Consider the following 23,148-nt stretch of genomic DNA (forward strand, 5'->3'; position numbering starts at 1 on the left):
CGGAATCACAGAATCATAGAGTTGGAAGGGGCCATACAGGTCATCTAGTGCAACCCCCTGCTCAACGCAGGATCAGCCCAAAGCATCCTAAAGGATCCTAAAGCTCCCCCAACCCTTCTTCATATGTCTTGGTCTCCAAACCCCTCACCATCTTTGTTGCCCTCCTCTGGACACGCTCCAGTTTGTCTACATTCCTCTTCAACTGGGGTGCCCAAAACTGAACACAGTACTCTAAGCAAAACTATTCAAGTAGCAATCCATTTGATTCAAGAACAGCGTGGTATAGTGGTTAAGAGCTGCAGCCTATAATCTGGCAAGCTGGGTTTGATTCCCCGCTCCTCCACATGCAGCCAGCTGGGTGACCTTGGGCTTGTCGCAGCCCTGATAGTGCTCTTCGGATCGAGCAGTCCTCTCAGACCCCTCTCAGCCTCACCCCCCTCACAGGGTGTCTGTTGTGGGGAGAGGAAGGGAAGGCAACCGTCAGCCGTTTTGAGACTCCTTTGGGCTGTGAAAAGCGGGGTAAAAAGGTATCCCCTGTGCAAGTACTGGGTCATGTCTGACCCTTGGGGTGACGCCCTCTAGCGTTTTCATGGCAGACTCAATACGGGGTGGTTTGCCAGTGCCTTCCCCAGTCATTACCGTTTACCCCCCAGCAAGCTGGGTACTCATTTTACCTATCTCGGAAGGATGGAAGGCTGAGTCAACCTTGAGCCGGCTGCTGGGTTTGAACTCCCAGCCTCATGGGCAGAGCTTTCAGACAGCATGTCTGCTGCCTTACCACTCTGCGCCAAAAGAGGCTCTGAAAAGCGGGGTATAAAAACACAATTCTTGTTCTTCTTCCTGCCCCTGTCCAGAACCATGAAGATTCAAGTCTCTTAAATAAATAAAGGGTATTTAACCGTGAAGAAACAGGGCAAAACAGCATCATAGCAGCACACTAGAAGTTCACTCTAAGATGACCCTGGCCACATTCCTTGCACTTATACCACCACCAAGAGAGGGTGGGGAGTGAGTGAGAGCATGTTTATGTGTACGATAATAGTCCAATTTTCTTTAAAAACTCCTAAGCCCCACCTTCTTTGTGTAGTTGATTTATAGGCTGTCTTTCGATCATAAATACATCCAAATCAGCTAACATCATACATCAAAACTGAGCAAGCCTCTTCTCTGTCTCATCACTTTGAAACGGGGCCTTTCAGGAGCACGCAGAAGGGAACCAAAATCCACGTATAGGTTCTGTGTATGTCAGAGGCAGGATTAAACATAGGAAATTAAACACCAGTGAAGGTGGGATGCTCTGGAGTTTGGGGTCTGTAAAATGGCTACAGAGAGGTCGATCAAACTCAGGATCATCGCACATTGTGAGTGGCTCTTATTGCAGTAAATGGCACTACCAGCTGCCTAAATAAGATGGAGGGAGGAGGAGGAGGAGCCTCCCCGAAGGAGGCTCAAAGCGGCTTGCAGTCGCCTTCCCTTTCCTCTCCCCACAACAGACACCCTGTGAGGTGGGTGAGGCTGAGAGAGCCCTCATATTACTGCCCGGTCAGAACAGTTTTATCAGTGCCGTGGCGAGCCCAAGGTCACCCAGCTGACTGCATGTGGGGGAGTGCGGAATCGAACCCGGCTTGCCAGATTTGAAGTTCACACTCCTAACCACTACACCAAGCTGGGTGTAGTGTTTCGAGGCTGAGTCCTGATTTGTGAGTGCAGCTAACAGGCAACCATCATTACATCTACACGAGCCTGACAAGTGAGACATCTGAATCATCTCCAGGTATATTTCCCTGTGTGCTCCGCTTACAAATCTGTCCCGCCACCAACCCAAAGAATGTTGTTTGGGTTCCTTTTGAAGGAAGTTTTACAGCTCTTCTGTCAAGCCCCCAACGATGTGGCTTGTTCACTTAAGGTTTTGATAGGTTTGCAGGCATAAAATGTTACGGGTGCTATAAAACTGCTGTCACATCCCATGCCATGCATTTTAACAACCTTCAGCATTTATTTATTTATCTAAACGCTGTGCCATAGCAATAAACCGTGCTGTACACTGTGAACTAAACTGTACCTTGAAAATGTGCAGAAATGCCCAAGGCGGGGAGTTAATTCCCTGCTCTCCGGGGTTTGTTTTTGTTATGGTTTACCAGAAATAAATCATTAAAAATACTGAGGGATTTTAAAAGTTTAAGCTTTCCACTGTTAGGATAATAAAACAATTATTTTAATCCCACTATCAGGCTTTTTTTTTTTTGAGTGGGCAGGAGGTCAGTTTTAGGTCACTGATAATCAAGTAATAAATAAGCTTGAGATTATTTGTACAACCAAATTCCCCCTCTCCCCACCAGCTAGGCCAGGCAGAGAAATAGGATCAGCCAGAATGCGTCACAAAAATTTATCCATGCAAATATTATGGGATTTATTAGATGCCTCATAATGCTTTGCTCTACATTGTGTAATCCATTTTGATTATGGATCTGAGAAAATTCTGCTGAGCTATTAAAGTAGCAAGCGTTAGACAAAAGAACAAATATTTCTGCCCCTGTCCAGAACTATGAACATTCCCAATTGCAAGTTGCTCAATGGCTCCACCCATTCAACAGCTGCAGTTATCAATTAAATGTACCTTGTCTCTTGAACTCTACAGGACTGGAATAATTAAGTGACTTCTTTCTTATGGAATTACACATTTAGGAAAAATGGGGAGGTTCAACTTTAATACCATGGCTAACTTTAAGAAAGATGGACTCTAATTAACATACATAGCAAATTAAAAATATAAAATACAATCAGAGTCCAGTAGCACCCTTAAGACCAACAAAGATTTATTTAGGGCGTGAGCTTTCGAGTGCAAGCTCACGCCCTGAATCAATCTTTGTTGGTCTTAAAGGTGCTACTGGACTCTGATTTTATTGTGCTCCTTCAGACCGGCACGGCCACCCATTTGAATCTAAAAATATCAAGCTTCTGATATCTCACTTCAAATATGTTATTAGTGTGTACATTTCTTCTATACTGCAGAAGGAAGGCGAGGGTCTTAACACAATAGGAGATCAAACACTTCATGAGTGGAAATACCCAGGTTCAACTCCTGATACACCAAGGAAAAGGGAAGTTATGAGGAAGGAATGGAAGCAGCCTTTGCCCCAGGCCTTGGAAAACCGCTGGCCGCTGGGAGTATTGAACCAGCTGGGCTGAATGGCCCAAATAAATAATAAAGAAGCTCCAAAAATTACCCTGGTGCATGTTCAAATGCGAAAACAACCCTGATCCATTTTGGGTGATTCATTGCTCAGGAGCAGGCCCTATGCTTCATGGGCAGAAGAAGGACACACGTATGAGCACTGGCATCTGCAGTTATAATTGTCTTATGGAGCAGGTCTGGGTTGAGTGATTGGGGAACCGCTACCTTGCTTGAGTGCTTGGGGAACCACTACCTTAAGAGTTTTTAGACTGCATAGACAGCAGCTTCACATGAACATGGGTCGAGCTGTCCCGTTAGAATAACGTTAGAATACCGGGATCATCCCCATGCTGGGATTAGAGGTTCGCAATAGCATCCCTGAATGCACTACTGCAAGAACCATCCAAGCTGCTTGGCTTGAAACATCTGCCACCATCAAGATCAGTGTCCCGTTCCATGATTTTTAACTGCAGGGCAGCAAACGTGGTTTCGTTGATAAGCAGCCTGAAGGCAGTTATTTTGGGGGAAGTCGATGAGCAGTGGAAAGGGAATCAAACCAACGGCAGCCTTAATGAGGAAGGTCTGTCAAGCTCTGTGACTTGACAGCTTCTGTCATCCTAAATTCTGCATCGCAGAGACACACCTGGAGCCACATTGCCAGCTGCATGATTAGATGGTAAACTGGGATGGGTGGGTACCACCAACACTTACGGATGACTGCATTTGCTCATGCCTACAGCTGCACTGAGGCCTAAGATTTTCAGCAGAAGTCTGCAGCAGCCAGTGAACATGAATGATGCTGCAACAATACCTAATGGGCAGTGGAAGACACCTGCCATTGACGAGAGCAATTTCAAAGCTTCTTCAAGGTCCTGTATTTAACACAGGAAGCACAGCCACTGATGATCCTGTGCACAGATCTCAAATGGACTTCTTACAACATAGTCAGATTTACACCCACCTCTACAGCCAGCTTGTGCTTCGTCTCATATAAAGACCTGCAGATCTTCAGAATCTCATTCCCCATGTTCTCCTTATGCTCTGGTGGACTCTTCACAAGCATCGCACTTCCCAGTTTCACCCAAGGATTATTACTTGCACACGTGCTAAATTGCAGGTACAAAAGGGATAGTATTTAAAGTACATGTGCTTCTGGCAAACAAGAAGAACCACGTGCGTGCGTGTATATCTTCTGGTACACACAAAGGAGCTAATATCGACAAACACATAAATCACGTTCTGAGACTGAAGAAGAAATGAAGACGTTTACAGAGCTGAAAAGTTACTTGCTCGTCTTGTCAATATTATTTATTTACTTTATGGATTTATTTACTTTCTCCCCAGTGGGGACCCAAAGCAGCTTACTTCATTCCCGTCTTCTCCATTTTATTCCCACAACAACCCTGTGAGGTTGTTGAGGCTGAGCGTGGCAGAGTGGGGATTGGAACTTGAGCCTCCAAGCTCCTAGTCTACCCACTTCCACCACGATACCACATTTATGAAAAGTAAAGGAAATTCTGGACTGTTTTCTGTTCTCCTGGAAGGAAGGGCAACTAGTTACAGGGAAAGACATTCTCAAGATAATAGTGACACGGCTCCTATCCTTCAGGCCCTGGCTTAAACGCTACTCCAAAAACATGTTCTAAATTAAACTCAAACAACTCAAACATTTACAGTCATGTGGGTTTTGGCATGATTTTTGACAGCCGAAAGATATATGTTTTTTTTTTTTTGTTTTGTTTTGCAAACAGTCACAAAGCAAAGTGAAAAGGGGTTAGCAATCATGATTGCTCATTAGAATAAAGGCAAGTGTGAAGAGGCACATAAATAGCCAGTAAGCTATATAGGACAGGCAGATTGGCCAGGCAAACGATCAGGAATGCCAAAGAGATAGGTTGAGAGGGCTAATGTCAGATATGATGCCAGCTCTGCTTCCACCAAGCAGCTAATCATCCCTGGCCCAAAAGAAGCCCGCCTGGCCTCAACCAGGGCCAGAGCCTTCTCAGTCCTGGCCTCCACGTGGTAGAACGAACTCCTGGAGGAGATCAGGGCCCTGACAGAACTGAAACAGTTCTGCAGGACCTGCAAAAGGGAGCAGGTGGGGATCAAATCTATCTGAGCCAAAAATATACCCTCCCCAAATATCTTATTGGTACAGCATACTGTACAACCTGCTTCCTTAGCTACAAATGTAGGAGCGTTGATGCTAATGAGGTAGGGCACCTCGCTTGTGTGGTAGGTTGAGCACTGGGTTATTTTTAGAGAAGAGGCTGTGCCTGCATGCCTACCTTCTCTGTTTGGGGACTCTCTTAAGGGCCTTGGGGTGGAGCCGTTAAGCGGCATAACCCAGTTCAGGATGTCAGTTGGCTCACAACACCGGGTGACATGGGGGAACCACGGAGCAGACAGCACGCCCATGGTCCTCTGGCCTGGCCACTCCCTGGTGTCTTTGGCCAAAGTAGGTGGGCAGAGGGGGACAGGATTCATCAAGCCACCTGCAGGTCACAGGCTGCACCAATTCTCCTATGCTTGTGTTCAATAAAAGCTGTAGCCAGCTTTCATTCCATCAATCTCAGTTGGGCTTCCTTTTGCATGTCTGCTCCACTGGGATCTTGGGCCCACAAATGTTCTAAGTAAAAAATAAACAAAAATGAACAGGGCATGAGGGGAGGCTGTGAAAAGGGGATGCTGGAGACCCTCTCCTCTCTTTGCTCTCAGACTGGAAAACTCACATTGATGCAAGAGGCTGTCAGAGCCAGAAGGAAGCGGGAGTGAAGTCAACCCAATTCCTCCTCATCACAGCAAGCCTTCCATGGCATTTTGTCCCCGGGGGCCCCCATGACTCTGACCATCAGCCTTCTGGAGATGTCAGAAGACAGCTGGGAGAAAGGAGAATTTGGAAAGATCTGCAGCCATGAGATGATCATAGTTTACAGGAACCAACCCTTAGTTCTTAGAAGAATCTACACCTAGGAATCAGCGTCATCTTCCTTCTGCTCTTACATTGAATCCCTTTAATTTCTACAGGTGACCCAGGCTAGTATGTAGATGGGAGATGACCAAGGAATTCCAGGGTTGCTACAGAGAGACAAGCAATGACAAACCATCTTTCAGTCTCTTGCCTTGAAAACCCTATGCAGGGGTGGCCAAAACTGTGACTCTCCAGATGTCCATGGACCACAATTCTGGGAATTGTAGTCAATGGACATCTGGAGAGACACAGCTTGGCCACCCCTGTTATGACCTCCTCCCACTCCTATATTAGATTTCGAGGGGCTAGTGGGTTATTGACCGCCATGGTTTTATTGTTTTAGTCTGTTGTTTAGGAGTCTGTATTGATGAATGTCCGGATGTGTTTTAATGGGTTTTTTTAACAGACTGTTGTAACCCGCCACGAGCCAGTTATAAGGGTGGCGGGCAATAAGTCAAAATAATCAATCAATCAATCAATCTGAGTTGGCTGTGACATGATGGCATTTTCCACATGGACATATTCTAAAGAGCATTCCCCAGTTTGAAGCAACGTGATCGACATTGGAAATGTAAAGTGAAGTCAGTAAACAGCTTTCTTGAAGTGATGGATTCAAGAGGGCATTAGGGGATAGTTCATAATTAATTGCACTGCATCAGGCTGCACACACCCAGAATGAAACATGTGCATTTAAAAAAATAAATAAATCTAGTGACAGCTTTTATTTTACTAGGAGACAGAGAAATATAGATTGCCAGCAACAAGGCACGAGACAATTTAAATCTCTGAAGTCTTGATAAAGGCCTAGAGAAACAGAGTATAATTATTTTTCGACGAAGGCAAACTTTAAAAATAGAAGAAAAGAAAGGCCGGAAATATGTTCAAAATTTAAAGGTTTTTAAAAAGAGAGCTGCCCCAACAAAAGGAAAAGTAATTTCGCTTGGTTGCATCCTACCATACTGCTCAACTGTGGGCCAAGAACCAAAAATCAACCTATTGGTACCATGTAAGGTGGCAAAATTTCTTAGATTTTATCTGGAAGGTCTATGTTGAATCCGGCTGCACAAGAGGCTCACACGCAATGCAAACCCAATCACACGTACACACAGGGGGAATGGGGAAGGGGAGGGTGGGTGTAGAGATGGAAGATGGCCGCTGCTCCTGGGTGAGAAATGGCTCTGTAGATTCCACTAGGACTACTTTCTGAAGAAAACGATAATGATCAAGATAAAGGCTAACACACAGTGGTTCAGCATTGACCTTCCTTTTCTAAAGCCTCCTTGTTCCTCAATGAGCAGGTTTTCTTCTTCTAGCCAGTCTGTGGATTTACAGTTTAGGTGCCCTAGTTTGCTTATAGTGCTCAACAGACTTATGGGCCTGTAGTCCTGTGTCTCGTTCCTGTCTCCTTTTTTATAGATTGGGACCACCACTGCTATCTCCCATCCTTTCGGGAATCTGCCTGATCTATTGATTGCAGTAAACAGCTTGGCTAGTACTGGTGTCCACCAGTCAATATTTCTTTTTATTAAGTCAGGGGGTATTAGGTCATAGCCTGGCGTTTTACCTGATCTCAAGCTTCCTATCGGGTTCCTTATTTCTACACAGCCAACTTGTAGCCAGTAAGGCAGGGGTAGTCAAACTGCGGCCCTCCAGATGTCCATGGACCACAATTCCCAGAAGCCCCTGCCAGCGAATGCTGGCAGGGGCTCCTGGGAATTGTAGTCCATGGACATCTGGAGGGCCGCAGTTTGACTACCCCTGCACTAAGGCATATTTATCCAAATATTCCTCAAAAACAATGACCTCCCTCTATATATCCTTCATTGATTTTAAATCTGTGTTTGATTCTATTTTCAGAAATTGGTTATGGGCCAAATTAGAAAGACGTCTATTGATAGACATCTACTCTTTCTAATTAAAACCTTACATCAAAACATGGCTATCAGAGTCAAACGTACTCCCCAAGGTCACCTAACAAATATAATTTCCTCTGGAAAGTATCATTTATTAAAAAGCTGAAAAGGAGAAAGGCTAAAACACAGCCCTGTTTAACCCCTCTCTTTTTCAGCTTTTTAATAAATGATATTTGTGGTGTCTAAGGTACTTTAGGTCTGGATTAGGTAAGGTGCCGTATGGTTTAACCCGTATAAAAATGTGGAAAAAATTGACCTTTTCTTTTATTTGTTCCTAATATCACAAACAGTAACACCTAGAGGCATTAGTTACTTGTAGAGGGGTTTATTAGCTTTCCAACAGTGTTGTGAAAATATGAGCATATCACCCACTGTACTGGGCATAATTGTTGTGATCCTTCCTTAGATACCACTGGTGCTTGGAGAAAAATATGTTCTGTCTCTTTAATAAAGGCTTAATAGAGCCTTATTTACCCCAATGCCATGAAAAGCCTCAGCTGCCTGTTTCCATAAACTAATTCTCTATTAAAGTGACAGGACTTTTCCTCCCCTCCAGATCTGCTGGAAACCCTACTGGCTTGCAGTGTCTGTAAACATCCTAAAATAAATGAGTAAGAACAAAAATCATTCCGCGGTTTGATGTATCACACACAGAAAGAAACATCGGGAAACTCTTTTCATGCTAAAAAAACTGGGTGGATCTTCAGCAAAGAAAACTAGCACCATTCAAAAATGGACTACTTCCTAACCAACGTCAGTAAGGGAACAAATACTTACATGTTGGCACTTTTCATAGGTGGCCAGGCTTGAAGGAGCATGACTAAGTGCTGAAATTCTTCATGGCTCTCACTCGAGTCCAAAAGCTGCAAGATGAGCGTATACCTCCTCTCTTCGTTTTCAATATCTGTTATTTCTACCTAAGAAATTGGGGATAAGCAATAGCCCATATTCAGGGTAGGATTCAGATTAATGAGCCAAGTGTGGCATAGTTTTACAGTAATAAATGTGATGTATTCTTATCTGTGTAGGATACCACAGGTACAAAACAATAGAGAAGCAGGCCTATTTTTTTTTTTCTGTGGGAAGCATTTATTTTGCCTCGTGTCTAATTATGCATGTGGAACACAGGAAAACACATTGATAATATCAAATTACTGGGAGTGATAGTCCCTAAACAACATTAAAGCCACACAAGGAGATTAATGGATGAATGCAAATGATTCCCTCATTCCTTTGAATTCCCTAGACTTGAGGATAAAATGCTTTGCATGCAGATTACTGCATACGCAATGAAGCGCTTGGATTATATCATTAAATCTTCAACATTTTATGCACCTATAGTCTGCCAATACAGAAACCCAAGAAAATGTCACACAAACTCTTAAAAAACAAGCTCAAGTGAACTTATACTCTTGAGCAAGAAACCGAGAGGACTGATTTGCTTTTCCAGAAAGGGATTGTGATGTTGTGTTGCTGTGTAGGAATTTGCTACTAATTTACTTTCTGCTTATATCTGTACTCTTATGATCCCTGCTCCATTGTCTGAGGACGTGTTCATGCACACGAAAGCTCGGGCTTTGAATACATCTTTGTGGGTCTTAAGCATGCCATTGGCCACAAATTTTGTCATGCTACTTCAGACCAACACAACTATCTACTTGAATCTATCTTGAGCAAAAGTCGTTCTTTCAAACAGTGCCTGGGAATGGTATTCACATACCCTGTCCCCACATCACATGTCACTGGTACTGCCCCATCCACTTCCTACTTGCCTGTTTCATTTGCACCATAAGGATAGCAATTGTATATGGCAGGCTTTCTCACACAGGGTTTTGTGAAACCCTGGGGTTTCTTGATGGCCCTGGAAGGGTTTCCCAAATGGGTGGGAGTTAATTATTTTTTAAAATAAATTTTAAAATTTGTTAAACATTTATCAGGTGATTTGACCATATATGGTCATGTTGACCTGCCCCCCCCCCCCGGCCCCGGAATGGTCAATGATTGGCCTGGAGGTGGGATGGGGAGGAGCCCCGGGTGGGCATGTATATATTTATGCTTCCCAACCATAGTCTGCATGATTGTGCCACTTCTGGGGCTTCTCGAAGCCTGAAGAATATTTCAAGGGTTTCTTAATGGTAAAATAGGTGAGAAAGACTGGCATATAGACTTATTTTTAGATATTTGGAAACAGAACATATGTGCAGATCCACCACAACCGTCATTATATTTGTCTTTATGTATATCCCCCCCCCTTTGTAAAAAAACATTCATTTGGCTTCTGGTTCCTCTCCCCCCCCCCTCCCTGGTTCTTTTTCCCCTCTTTGTTTTCAGCAGTTTTTTGGGGGGAAACATACTGAACTAACTCAGAAGTAATACTGCTGTGGCCTAAGAATAGCTGAAATCAAGCATTCTTCTTAAGACAAGATTACTAGAGGTTGAGATAAACTATGCACATATTTTCAATGTCATAAAAACACCTCCTTTCCTACCAAGCTTCAGAACAAAGGGGAATTTATTCAGGTCCTAGCGAAAATCCATGTTAATAGAGTCAGCACCATGTAAAAGTAGGTATGGCACAAATATTCCGAGGCCCTTGACTGCACTGAGAATTTGAATTAATACAGCTTTAAGTTCAGACTTGCAAAGAAGGCATTTGAGAGTAGCCCCTTATTGTGACAATGCATTCTCAGTCACAGATACACTCGACTTTAATATGCTGCATTTGTACTTATTCACACCAGAAGGGCTCAAATTAAATATATGCTTTATTTTAAGGTATTGTGCCTCAGTGACATGAAAAATGTGACAGGAATTAAATGCCCCCAGATTCAATTGCTCTTATTTCTCCAGTTGCGGTTTTATTGAGCGACGGGGGCGACTGTGATACACGTGCAAGTGCGGAATTCAACGGCACCATTAGAAACGCATAGAGGTGAGATGCTCTTTGATCCGGAGAAGATACGTTTCAAATGAAAAAGCTTGGCCAATTGTTATTCCAAGTTTTCTGAATGAAAACTAGCATAGGGAAATTCCTGTTTAGTATTCTGGGTAAACAGAAAACCTGTGGGACAGAAATTAACTCGCGATCATTCCATGCTTAACGATTTCAGCCTCTGCAGCAGGCACAAAGTGAGAGAGACTGTGGAATTCCATTAGGCTACATTCAGCGTCTAGCTCAGCACCCGCAACACTTCAGCACACCAACGTGGATTTGGAAAGCATAGCATCGAAGGCACGGAGAGCCAAGGTGAACCTTCAGACGGTCTCTGAGCATTGCGTTTTTCTTCATCTGTGGAATCTGGATTGTAAATATATTCCCTTCTTTCCCATACACGACAGAGAGTTTAATAAGGAGGAAAGACAGCAGTGGAGATGTTTTTAATTAGAACTGCTGCTGAAAATGTGTTGATTACACCAGCACAGGTATCAGCACCTCAACAGTAGTATAATGCTGCACTTTCCACGGGGTTCATTTTAATCAGTCCAGGTTTTCTGCAAAGTTAATCTTCAAGTATCAAGACAAATGCATGGGAACAAAACATCAGAAAAGACTCAAAGTCACCAGGAGCAAGAGGATTAGCAACTATTATTGATGACGCACTCTCCACCTAATCTCATGGATGGCAGAATATTCTGAAAATTCCAGTATTCTACACATGAAAATATTACTGTTTTAACATTTGTTTTGGGGAAAAAATCACCACCTGTGCAACATTTCTCTTTTACTGAAGATTCCCCTCTGCTAGGATATGCTGTGCTAGTACAGGACTGGCAGTATTGAAGATCAAAAGATTTTTTCAATAGAAGAAGAAGAGCATTCTTATATGCTGCTTTTCTCTAGCAGGAGTCTCAAAGTTGCTTACAGTCGCCTTCCCTTTGTTCTCCCCACAAGAGAGAGGGAGGTGAGGCTGAGAGAGCCCTGATATTTCTGCTTGGTCACAACAGCTTTATCAGCTTTATCAGTACTGTGGCGAGCCCAAGGTCACCCAGCTGGCTGCATGTGGGGGAGCATGGAATCAAACCTGGCTCGTCAGATTGGAAGTCCACACTCCTAACCACTACACCAAGCTGTACAATGAGCATCTATTCCCAGTCAGAGCTTTAACTCCAACCCAGTTCATACAGTAGTCCCGTGCATTCAGTGAATTAATGGGGCAGAAAGAATGGGAAGGAGGGAGTGTGCTCGATTTGCCCCTGCCCCTGTGGAAGGGCCTGACCATTTGCACGGAGCAAGTTGGCTTGTGCACTCTCCTGGTTTAGAGCACTGTCACTGAGCACGGAGAAGAAGAGTTTGAGTGGCCTTTATTCTATGTCTGCAGTGATGACTGTGCAAATGCAGGGGGTGGGGAAAATGCCCTCCCTCCTGCTCTCCCTCCCATTTGTTGGCCATTTGTATGGAGAATAAAAAGAACAGGGGAAAGGGTTGAATTCCTCCCTTCTATCTGCATTGAAGAAAGGATGCAAAGGTATGTCTTAAAGCAGGGGTAGTCAACCTGTGGTCCTCCAAATGTCCATGGATTACAATTCCCATGAGCCCCTGCCAGCATTTGCTGGCAGGGGCTCATGGGAATTGTAGTCCATGGACATCTGGAGGACCACGGGTTGATTACCCCTGTCTTAAAGGAAAATCTATTCCTGACTCACACGGGCATATTTTAAACGAACGGATTGGTATCGATCAGAGATGCCAGAGGCACACCTCATCCTGAGCTAGAGATGGGTTTGGACTCCATCGTCCGCTGGGTGCTATGATTTATTTATTTTACTTCATTGGTGATTCATTTATTTACCGTAGTTCGATACTAGTGGCTTCTTCGAACAACTGAGAATAATGAATGGATGATCTCTGGGCTTCATGACAGATATGAGGAGTGACTGAGGAAAATGTATGAGAGTGCTTTGCTGTGGACCTCAGATCAGATGATGGAACGGGGTCTTTGATACATTTGGAGAATGTGGAGGGAGAACTATGTCGGAAGCCCCGTGGAGGCCCCACTGTTTTCAGGAGAGGGTGGAAGAGTGAGGCATGTGGCAGAGCCCGATAGCTAGTCAGGTTTGTACTCATATTTCATCAACCATGGTGACATGTGACATCAGCTTGCAACCTGGTTTTATAAAGTATGTGATGGAATTTCCAGAATATATTTTATTTAAGAATGTTCTTTAATCAGATGGAAGCCTTACGATTGTGTGTGTTTGATACTGGATTAAGGTGATGTATATAATATTTTTTAGAATTGGATGCAGAAACTTTATGTAGAAAGAATGCCCACTTGAATGGAAGTCCTCCCTACTCTTAGATCCTTTTGTTTTTCAGTTTGGTTTCTGTTTTTGTCTTCCATATTTTTATGACTTTTGTGTCCTCCTTTACTGGTTGGAACAATACTGTTTTATGATGGTTTCTTGCTATATTGGTTATCAGATTTTTTTTCTGTTGTGTTTTTCTGGAGTGGCTTTTGTTTATATGTATATAATAAAACTTGAAAAAAATTTATCTTGCAACCTGAACTATTGCTTTTCCGGTTCCTACTTCAGGGTAATCCTAAGAGCCATCTGCCATCGTTCCCGGCCCCAGGGAAGCATGCCTAGCTTCAACCAGGGCCAGGGCCTTTTCAGTCTTGGCCCCAACCTGGTAGAATGAGCTCCCAGGTGAGCTACGGGCCCTGCGGCAGCTGACGGCGTTCTGCAGGGCCTGTAAAACGGAGCTCTTCTGCCAGATCTACGGTTGAGGCTGGGGTCGGCAAGATAGATCTACCCCCCCCCTCCAGGTATGAGTATTGCATCTACCTCCTCCCCCCCCTTTAACAGCGGGGATTGGGGAGGGGTTTCCAACATGTTGGGGATTATATTTAATTGGTGTTTTTAACAGGTTTTTAATTACTTGTAACCCGCCACGAGCCAGCTCGGGAGTGGCGGGAAATAAATCTATAATATTAATAATCATAATCATATAGTTTATATAATAAATAAATAAACTTTCCAATTTAGATATTCAAACAAGTCCCTTGCTTTCTTTACTCTATTCTAGATTCTTTACCTCTTTTCCCCCTCTGTGAATAATTAATTCATGTATATCCATTTTCCTGCCCAAAAGGGACCCAAATGAAAAATGACAGCATTTCCCCGACTCCATTTTAGCTTCACGACAACCCTGTGAAGTCACTCCAGGCTGAAGTTGTATGACTTGTTCAAAGTCATCTAAGGAGCTTCCATGGAAGAGTGGGGATTCAAACCCGATTCTCCCAAATTCTAATCCAAAACTTTAACTACTACATCTCACTTTTAATATGAGATACAGAGACAGTATTTGATATATTTATAGCTATTATAAATCAATTGTTTTTGTGTTTTATTTGTAAGGTTGAAAATGTCAGCAAACAACCAGCCTTAATTGTTCTAATGTGGCTTTAACATGACAGTTATCATATGGCTTATAGAAACATTAAAAAAAAAGATGACAAGGGACAGCCTGCCATATAAAGGCAAGGGTGAAATTAGTTCCAAGTATGAGAACTGCACCAGAGTGAAGTCTAACTAATGCACCATATATAAATAATGCATCCTTTGAGATTAAGCTTTAAAAGTTTCATTTCTTTCACTGCCTAAAGAATCCCAAAGTGTCTTACAAGCACCTTTCCCTTCCTCTCCCCAAAGCAGACACCCTGTGAGGTAGATGTGGTGGAGAAAACTCTAAAAGAACTGCTCTAGGAGAACAGCTCTGAGAGAACAGTGCCTAGCCCAAGGTCACCCAGCTGGGCTGCATGTGGAGGAGTGGAGAAGAAAACCCAGTTCTCTAGATCAGTGGTCCCCAACCTTTTTATCACTGGGGACCACTCAACGCCGGGGACCACTCACCGGGGACCACTCAACGCCATTTACTGAGGCCCGGTGTGTGTGTGTGGGGGGGTAGTTTACTCCTCTACTCTCAACCACTGCCCTAACGCTCTCTGATCGCTATGGTAATGTTTAAACATCCCTTCAAAATAAGATACAGACACGCAACAACAATGAAGTGTGTTGTAAAGGGCTGGGGGGATGAAGTAAAGGGCCGGGGGGGGGGGGAGAAGGCATCCTTCGGGGCCCACCTCCAATTAGTCGAAGGACTACATGTGGTCGGCGGCCCACAGGTTGGGGATCGCTACTCTCTGAGCCACTATACAACATTAGCTATATAGAAATACTGGGGGGGGGGGGGAGGATCTTGCTTTTAAACTTAATTGCTCATATTTGTGTGTTTTCACCTGAACAAATGGGGAGAATGCTTTTAATCATCACACTTTTTAAAACAGCATTTTAAAAAGAACTTTTTAATCGTTCTTTTTTGCCCCACCTTGACATTTCTTTTAAATAATACTTGTCCTTCCTCCCCTTTTGGCACCTCAAGGGACTCGATGTAAAGTCAATGACAGACGTGGATTCTTATTGTGTAAAGACAATTTCAAATGATATCGCAATGTTCAATTGCCAGAAAGTGTGTGAAAGCCACCCTTGGCGCACCTAAGTAATCCTCTTGGTCAGGCGTTGCAGGCATCAAAGTGGGACTTAATATTTAATTATGTTCCGGGTGCTATAAGTTAGTGGTCCCACCAATCAATGCACTTGGCTGGGAAGCAGGCCAGCTTGTGCAAAATTAAAGATGTGCTTTATGCAGACGGCCACCTATCTCATGGTTGGAAGCACAGCTATTTCCAGGTCTCTAGTGATTAGTCAACAAAATTAAAAATTCAGATGTTCTCCTTTTTTTTCAAAGGCATGAGAGATCCTCATTCACATTCTGATGGCAACTCACTGGGGAACCGGTGGCCAGTGGGGAGGGGGGGGGGAAGAGGGGCGAAGCAGTGACACAGAGGGTGAGATGTGTTGTTTTTAATTCCCTTATCTAAGTTCTTCAGGTCCTATAATTTTCTAGTTAACTGGAGCATTAAAAATGTGCCTCTGCAGTACTAGCGTTTGCCTTAAAAGGACAAAGCATGCCATTCTGCTTATTTTTTTTTTAAAAAATGCAGTAAAGATGAATTTTTTTTTTTAACTTTAATCTGCCTCGATGGGTATAATGGGAAACTTTTGTGCTGCCATATTGGGGCCCTCTGGGACTGCATCAGTCTGATTATTCGGTTTGCTGTGTAACACCTGGAAAAGGTGAAAGTTAATAGAAGTCAGCCAAACGGGGGGGGGGGGGGCGTTTTCGGTTTTGATCGATTCAGAAACTACCCCTTTTTATGAGTGCAAAAGTCTTTTTTTTTGGGGGGGGGGTGTTTCAGGAACCAGAACTCCTCCTTTGGAAGATTTTTGGGTGTGACTAGATGAGCACCTGTCAGGAGTGTGTGATTTTTCAGTCCTCAAGAAGGGGGGGGGGGTTGTATGGGGAGGCGGCACTGGACTGAAAGGCCCTTTGTGAGCGAAGCGGTTCCAGCTCTGTCTCATTCTGATTCCCAAAGCATAGCCCTCTCCCTGAATCCATTGAGTCCTCAGTGATATCACCATGCGCCCAAACCAGAATGTTTGCGTACTGAGAACACTGTACCACAACTGTGGCCATTGCAGCAAACCAAGTTTGCATTTCTCCCAGCACTGCGTCTGCACAATGCCATCTGAAGGACCGCTTATCTCCTTATGGCCCCTGCAGAGTACTTTGCTCTGCAGTTGCTAATCTGCTTGTGGTCCCTGACTCTAGGGAAGTGTGTCTGGCCTTGATCCAGGCCAGGGCCTTTTTGATCCTGGCCCTGACCTGGTGGAGTGAGCTCCCAGAAGAGCTGAGGGCTCTGACGGAGCTGTCAAAGTTCCTCGGGGGCTGTAAAACAGAGGTCTTCTGCCATGTCTTTGGGTTGAGGCCAGAGCTGAGAACAACAGGGCCCCCTCCTCAGGCACTCCTAATTTTAATGTAAGAAGAAGAGTTGGTTTTCATACCCTGCTTTTCACTGCCCAAAGGACCCTCAAAATGGCTTACAACTGCCTTCACTTCCTCTCCCCACAATAGACACCCTGTGAGGTAGGTAAAGCTGAGAGCTTCTGACAGGACTGCTCTGTAAGAACAGTATTATCAGGACTGTGACAAGCCCAAGATCACAAAGCTGGCTGCCTGTGGAGGAGGGGGGAAACAAATCCGGCTTGCCAGATTAGATGCTGCCTCTCTTAACAACTACAACAGATATGATTTGTAGTAATTGAAAGAAATGGTTTGGTTTTTGATTCTAAAATAATTGTATGTATGTATGTATGTATGTATGTATGTATGTATGTATGTATGTATGTATGTATGTATTTATTTAATTATTAGATTTGTATACCGCCCTCCCATATGGCTCAGGGCGGTTCACATACAACACTGCAGGGGTAGTACATGGAACCGTATGAACATATAACACAGTCGCAAAATAGCACATCAGCAACAATCCATCAGTGGATCTAAATCAACAGAACTCCAATGGCTTCGGTCAGAGATAATATAACAACAACGACAACTTAGAGAAACCCCCAAGGAGATCAGGCTGGCTCAGGTCATGGAGGGGGATACTGCCAGATGATACTGCCTACCTGAGTCTGTGGCCAACAGGCTTTGAGGACAGCTTGAGTTCTGAAGAGTACCAGCAGCTTGCTGTCTTCGTCTCTAAGGTGAAAGGCTTGCTCCAAAATCTGCAGCACTTGAATACGAGGCTTCACTGGCAAGGCATCATCCCCACAGAAAGGTCTAAGCCAGTCTAGGAGATCGTCAGAAGAAACTAGATTCTCCCTGCAATCAAGTCAAGTCAGTTAGACTGGACCCTAAAACACTCATTGCAAGAGAACATCCAAGCTTTCTGCAAGTAAGAATCTAGTATGTCACATCTGGCATCTTACACTCAACCCCTCCCCACACACAGAAGCCCCTTGGGTTTGTACTTGGTATGCTGTGGTTTCTCATGTGATCTGTCATACATAACATATCTTTATTATGGTCATAGACCAGCAAAATCAAAACAATTTCACAGTTACACAAATAATATGGCTAAAACATGGTTTTGCTCATAAAATAGCATTATGTTAAACACTTAGACTATGAGTCTGCTAAAATACAAATTAAAACTAAATGGAAATATAGGTAATTGTTCTAATTACTCTCATGGTCAGTTAAGTTTGTGATCTGTCATGATGCCTGAATGCAGAAATTCCAGCTCGTTCAGTAACAACACCCCTCTCAGCATCCTCAACGCCAGGCTTTTTCAACCAGGGCTGTGTGAAACCCTGGGGTATCCTGATGGCCCTGAAAGGGTTTCCCGAATGGGTTGGAGTTAATGAATTTTTAAATATATATTTTTTAAATTTGTTAAGCATATATGGTCATGCTGACCTGCTACCCCCTCCCAAAATGGCCAATGATAAGCCTGGAGCAGGTGGGAAGAGGAGGGGCCCCGGGTGGGAGTGTACACAACGATGCTACCCTACTATATTCTGAATGACTGCACCACATCTGGGGTTTCTCAAAGCCTGCAGAATGTTTCAGGGGATTCTCCATGGTAACAAAGTTGATAAAGGTTGCTCTGAGCACAGACCAAAAGAGAAGTTGGTTGCGCCAATTGTAGCCACAATTCCTCATTCCCTCGCGAGTGTCCAAAAAGATAGATTCAAGTGGGTGGCCATGTTATTTTTGGATAAGATGACACTAATTTGTCACTGATTTCCTTTTCTATAGATCTGCACTCTCATGATTCCTGTTCCATTTTGTCTGAGGAAGTGTGCCTGCACACGAAAGCTCACGCCTTGAATAAATCTTTGTTGGTCTAAAAGGTGCCATTGGACTCCATTTTTGTCGCACAGTCTCCTAAGCGTTTGCTGGCAGGGGCCTCATGGGAACTGTAGTCCATGAGCATCTGGAGGACCACAGGTTGACTACCCCTGTCCTAAGACACCGGGCTAAAAGGGGGAGACTAAGGCAGTTCCCTCTCTACTGCCGGGGCTCTGTGCTACAAATTTTGATGAGAATACTTGTAGACTGAGTTCTTGGTGACACAACTGCTGGAAGCCTGGTACTGGATGTCTGGTAAGCAAACCATAGTTTGGACCCCAGGGACAGACTGAAATGTTTAACTTACAGGGTAAATTACTGGTAGGCCACTGGTAGCCAGCAGCCAGTTGAGTTTAATGGTCGCTGCAGAGCGGAGAGCGCCACAGGATCTACTCCATTTGGACAGTGATGATAACTGGTGTAGGTTTGCCTGAGAACCTAAATCCAGTGGTTCTCAACCTTCCTAATGCTGCAACCTTTTAATCCAGTTCCTCATGTTGTGTTGACCCCCAACCATGAAATTATGTAAGTGTTCTTTCACAGAAATGAAACCGAAACTGACCAATGGCATGAAGATCCATTGTTCGTGATTGTATATAAATTGTTTTTTCCCCCCCGGGGTTTCTCAGTTGTCCCACCATGCCGATCTCGCTGTTTTCTGCTGCTGCAGACAGACGAACGCTCTATCTCGATACACCCCGCAAGGCTGTTGTGTAGATGGTGCCCCCCCCGCAGCCAAGCTGCTTGCCCTGCCGTGTGAAAGGGTTGTTCTACCCCCCAAAGGAGTCCCGACCCCCAAGTTGAGAACCACTGCTAAATCCATTGTCATAGACATTGCAAACTCAATCTGTGGCCCTCTCAGGATTGCAGGGGCAGCTTGGAGCAAGCTAGATCAACATCTCAGGCTGCTTTGTTTGGGCAACAGTGTGGCTGAAACCAGCCACATTTATTATTGCATCTCAGTCTCACAATCTATTCAGGATCTTTCTGAGTAACAGTCTCTCATAGGAGGAATAATATCTTTGTGACTTTTGAATAAAATATAAAAAAGGGGATCAAGGATTAGTGTTGTCCAAAAATGGTAAACTACGCCCATAACACGCCACCTTCATCTGGAATAGTCCTGGTATCATGTTCTCTCTGGTCATAGCTTCAGGGAGCATAGAATAATCAATTCTGAAGATGTTCCATAATTTCCAGTTCCTAATCCTGCTCCCTCCTTATTCATTGATAGCATCTGGATAACAAACCATGATTTAATTGGGTTTCAGCTAAATTTTGAATTATTCTGAATTGAGAAGCAACTTGATCAGAAAAACCTGTACAGCGCTTGATGGTAACAAGTGTGCTACAAGATGAAAGATCACTGTTGATGAAGTATACCTTTAATCTAAGGGTTCTGATAATTTAAAAAAAAACCTATTTGAGAGGACAATTGATCATTCATTGGGATCAGCAGGATTTACCCCCTACTGAAGACTTCATGCTGATTCAAAGTTCTATGAGATGGGCTGATGACATCTTTTGTTGAAACTAATTATTTCACCGTGTGCAAAATATACAGGGAATTTTTTAAAAATCCATTTAATCCATTTTCATTTTCCTGCTACAACGTTGGCATTTAGTCTTGCCTTCTTTCATCTCAAAAATAATTTGACACATTTTTGGAGCTGAAAGGAAGCTGTGACAGACTGCTTTTTAAAAACTCAGAAGTGTTGTACAAACACCTAAAGGACTATGAAGAGTTAATTCGTCATAAGAACAGAGTGCCTTGAGTGACAAGCTGGAATCTGATTTGTTAGCATCAGCTGAATAGAGAAAGACTTCTGAACTGTATGCTGAGGAGAGATGCAGTCGAATTTCAGTCCTAACTGAGAAGAGTCAAGTCCTAACAGTTTTAGAATTCAGCCCTAACCGACAGCAGTTTAACGCAGACAGGAGAACTGGGAAAAGTTGGCAAAGATGGGTGAGGAGTTAGACGGAGACTCCTATTCAGGCCAAAGAAAGGCGACAGATCTTCTATTGAAACAGTCAAACAGGAAGCTAGCTCTGAATAGTGCAGAGATCCCTGGTCTAGTGTGGTTAGAAACTGCCTTTGGAAACCTTAAGAGTCAATTAAAAACTCAAGATGAGTACTAGTGTTTCAAGAGAAGGGTACTGGAAAGCGTATACCAGCCTTCTGGAAACTAAAAGAGCCAGAGAATATGCAAATAAAGTATAGTGGAGTGTTTGAAAACACTGGAACAAAATCCTCTCAACATAAAGATTTAAATAACTCTGAACAGAAACTCTCATTAGTCTGAAACATAAGAACTAAAGTCTGTGCATGTACTGAATTTACCTCAGAGTTATCTGCATTGAGTTACCTCAGAAATTGAATGCCTAATTTTACTGGACCTTCCCCCTCTATGTTGAATAAAATATTTTGTTAACTTGGAATATAAAAACTTTTTGAGTACCATTTTTGAGTACCATTTAAGTCATATAAGGTCTTCCTTCTGTCAGGTTTCTGGGCTGAGCAAATAGTGACAGTGTGGGACAGCCAGAGTTCTTCAGGAAAGAAAACAGACAACGGGGACTGCTCAGCCACAAAAAGGAAAAGAAAAATGGAGGGAAAATCTTGCCTCTGAGGCAGGGAAGTGGATGGGAGTATCACAGAGGCCATTGTTATTATATGGTAAAATAGGATTGATAAACCATTTTAACTTTTGACATCGTAAAGTAAAATGCAGAGGGGTTTTTGGTGAGGAGAGAGAGAAATCAGGCAGAGTCTCCCCTGCACATACACACCAAAGTTATTAAAACCCAAATAAACATGTCCGCAAAGCATACTTAAGCATGCTCATGCGACTTCTGATCCTAGCAAATGACACATTCCTCAAACTCCTGCTTGCAGATACATTTCTATAAATCACATGGAAACGGTGTCTATGCACTTGGTTTTTGTGCAAATGTTTTGGGCAAAGCTGCATCAATCTTTTGTATGATTTCTTCCATTTAAAAAATCCCTTCCTGGAAGAGGTAAGTGACAAGTGAACACGAATACACTCTGATTTTTCAAAAGATCACTTGCAATCCACGAACACTCTAAGATCAAACACACAAATATCTGATCTGAATACTCTGATCAGCAAGCAAAGATCTTAATATCCAATTTAGATTTTTTTCTTATAAAAAATCTGTTAGCGGTTAAAACATCAATAGATCCAGAAAAAAAAACAAAAAAACACCGCCATAGGGAGATAAGAATGTTAATGACAGGATATCTCCTCTCCTACCAACTGATGGCTCAAGGTTAAAAATAAGATTTTTTTTTTCCCATATGTTCAACATTTCTCCAATTTTATCACTACCAAGGACATATTCGTAAAAGGTCCTCTTTTTCAGTGTTTGCTTCTCATGTTTTGAGTGAAATTCCTCTAAGCTGGCAAACAGTTCTGACTTTGTGCTTTGCATAATAATGGGCTGCTAACCCATTGGATGGCCCAGGCTAGCCCTATCTCATTAGATCATAAAGCTCAGCAGGAGGACCCATGGTTAGTATTTCGGATGGGAAACCGCCAAGAAATACCAGTCACTACACAGAAGCAGGCAATGGCAAACCACCTCTGAAATCTCTTGTCTTGAAAACCCCGCTTGATGACCATAAGCTGAATGTGACTTGACACCATTTCCCACCACCAGGCCATTAATGCAAATACTCTCCGACATAGTTCGCTACTTACCTAGTAGAATAGATGAAATCTAAAAGAAAATGTCTGTCCTGCTACAGCTATTTACTATTGAACAGCAAACCACTGTTGTTTTGTTTGCTGTTACCTCATTAAGCCTTCCCTCTATTTGTGTGTCCGTATGTGCTTGCATTTTATGTGTTTATTGTTGTTGTTGTTGTTGCTATTATTAAAAACCACCCTGATATGTTTCCTCAAGACCATGATGACTGATGGTGCAATTCAGGCTACATGCTGAATTGAAACAGTAAATTCATTCTCTCCCCTGAAAACTTCTTCCTTGGTCAACATAGACTTGAATCACATGAAAGCATGGCTGGTGTTGGGTTATTGGGGGAAAGACACATGCAGGGCAAAACAAAGCCTATGGAGAGAGAATGTCTGCTGAGAACACAAATACATAGGCAGGAGGTAAAGGAGGCCTAGAAGGAATTGCAGGCATCCACAACTGATTGAGTGGGCAGCAATGTACTGTTTTCATAGAGCTGTGAAAAGCACTGGCTGCAGCAGGGGCCATCCAAGGTCAGGCTGAACACGAGACCATCCTAGAACTTAAGGAATTCTCATTAGAATAATCCCAGTACGATTGTGTGGAC

General features: G+C 43.4%; 1 protein-coding gene across 2 annotated transcripts in view; it reads right to left on the bottom strand.

Moving 5' to 3' along the window:
- The window catches only part of NBAS (NBAS subunit of NRZ tethering complex), a 221,377-nt gene that overhangs the window by 12,545 nt on the left and 185,684 nt on the right, over nucleotides 1-23,148 (bottom strand). For both annotated transcript variants that reach the window (XM_077310978.1, XM_077310987.1), the window contains exons 48-50: nucleotides 17,594-17,789; nucleotides 8,837-8,976; nucleotides 4,137-4,281 (exon numbers count right to left, since the gene is read on the bottom strand). In XM_077310978.1, coding sequence (XP_077167093.1) covers nucleotides 4,137-4,281; nucleotides 8,837-8,976; nucleotides 17,594-17,789 — 481 coding nt within the window. The remainder of the gene's footprint in view (nucleotides 1-4,136; nucleotides 4,282-8,836; nucleotides 8,977-17,593; nucleotides 17,790-23,148) is intronic.

This window comes from Paroedura picta, chromosome 1 (assembly GCF_049243985.1).
Source record: "Paroedura picta isolate Pp20150507F chromosome 1, Ppicta_v3.0, whole genome shotgun sequence".
NCBI classification, from domain to species: domain Eukaryota; kingdom Metazoa; phylum Chordata; class Lepidosauria; order Squamata; family Gekkonidae; genus Paroedura; species Paroedura picta.